General features: G+C 53.5%; 1 protein-coding gene across 1 annotated transcript; it reads right to left on the bottom strand.

Moving 5' to 3' along the window:
• LOC107577982 (SERTA domain-containing protein 2-like) lies at positions 1 to 828 on the bottom strand. The gene has a single exon (XM_016263997.1). It carries the CDS (start codon positions 824 to 826, stop codon positions 50 to 52), a length of 777 nt encoding a protein of 258 aa, XP_016119483.1. The 5' UTR covers positions 827 to 828; the 3' UTR covers positions 1 to 49.
• Positions 829 to 834: the final 6 nt, after the last annotated feature.

The following is an 834-nucleotide window of genomic DNA, read 5'->3' as shown; positions in this document are numbered from 1 at the left end:
AAAATTGACCTTAATATTCAGTACAAATTCAAATGTTTTGCTCATCAAATTACGACCCAACCAAAACCTCCATGATGTGATCCAGTTCGTTCAGATCCAGTTTGAAAGTCTGATTAGACGGAAGCGCCGATTGGCTCGTCCCACCGTTACCGTAACCAGCGAGCTTCATGATGAGGTCGTCCGTTACCATGGAAACGACTTTTGACGCACCTGAGCTACCACTGGGGACGTTATCGAACAGCAAACTGTCTATTTCCGTGAACAGGAAATCGTCCAATGAGAAATCGGCGAGGAGTGAGGGGGTGTGGCCAAACACTGACTGGGCGGAGTCCGAGAGAGATGATGCGGAGTCCATACCGCTGTTCATTTCAGAAAGATATGGGTCTGTATGTCTGGATTCATCTGAGTTTGGGTCTGATGCGAGCGAGCGGCCCGTCTCCGTAGAAAATAAAGTGGTTATTCCCACAGTCGGGCACAGATCTTCAATTTCAGCCAGTGCTGAGGTGAAGCTGTCTTTAATAACGGAGGATGATGGGGGCTGCTGTTTGGAAATGAACGGAGACAGACAGAGAAACAGATGTCTGTCCTCCTCCAACCGCGACACAGGCGTCAAACTGCCCTCACTATGGGACTGGACCCCGCTGGGGAAGGACTGGGGTGCAGGGACGTCCTGGATGCGCCGGAGTGTGTTGGTGATGAGCACCCTGCGGGCCAGGCCCGGCTCCGAGTGTCCCGGACGGCTGTGCAGCTTCAGCAGCGAGAGGTTGAGCACGGTCTGCCGCTGGAGCCAGTAGCAGGCGGGTGACGCCTCCTGAGGGCAGCTCATCTTCATCA

This window comes from Sinocyclocheilus grahami, unplaced genomic scaffold, assembly GCF_001515645.1.
Source record: "Sinocyclocheilus grahami isolate Dianchi unplaced genomic scaffold, SAMN03320097.WGS_v1.1 scaffold8102.1, whole genome shotgun sequence".
Lineage (NCBI taxonomy): Eukaryota > Metazoa > Chordata > Actinopteri > Cypriniformes > Cyprinidae > Sinocyclocheilus > Sinocyclocheilus grahami.
Note: the sequence above shows the minus strand (reverse complement) of the source record. Positions and strands in the feature narration are given on the sequence as shown.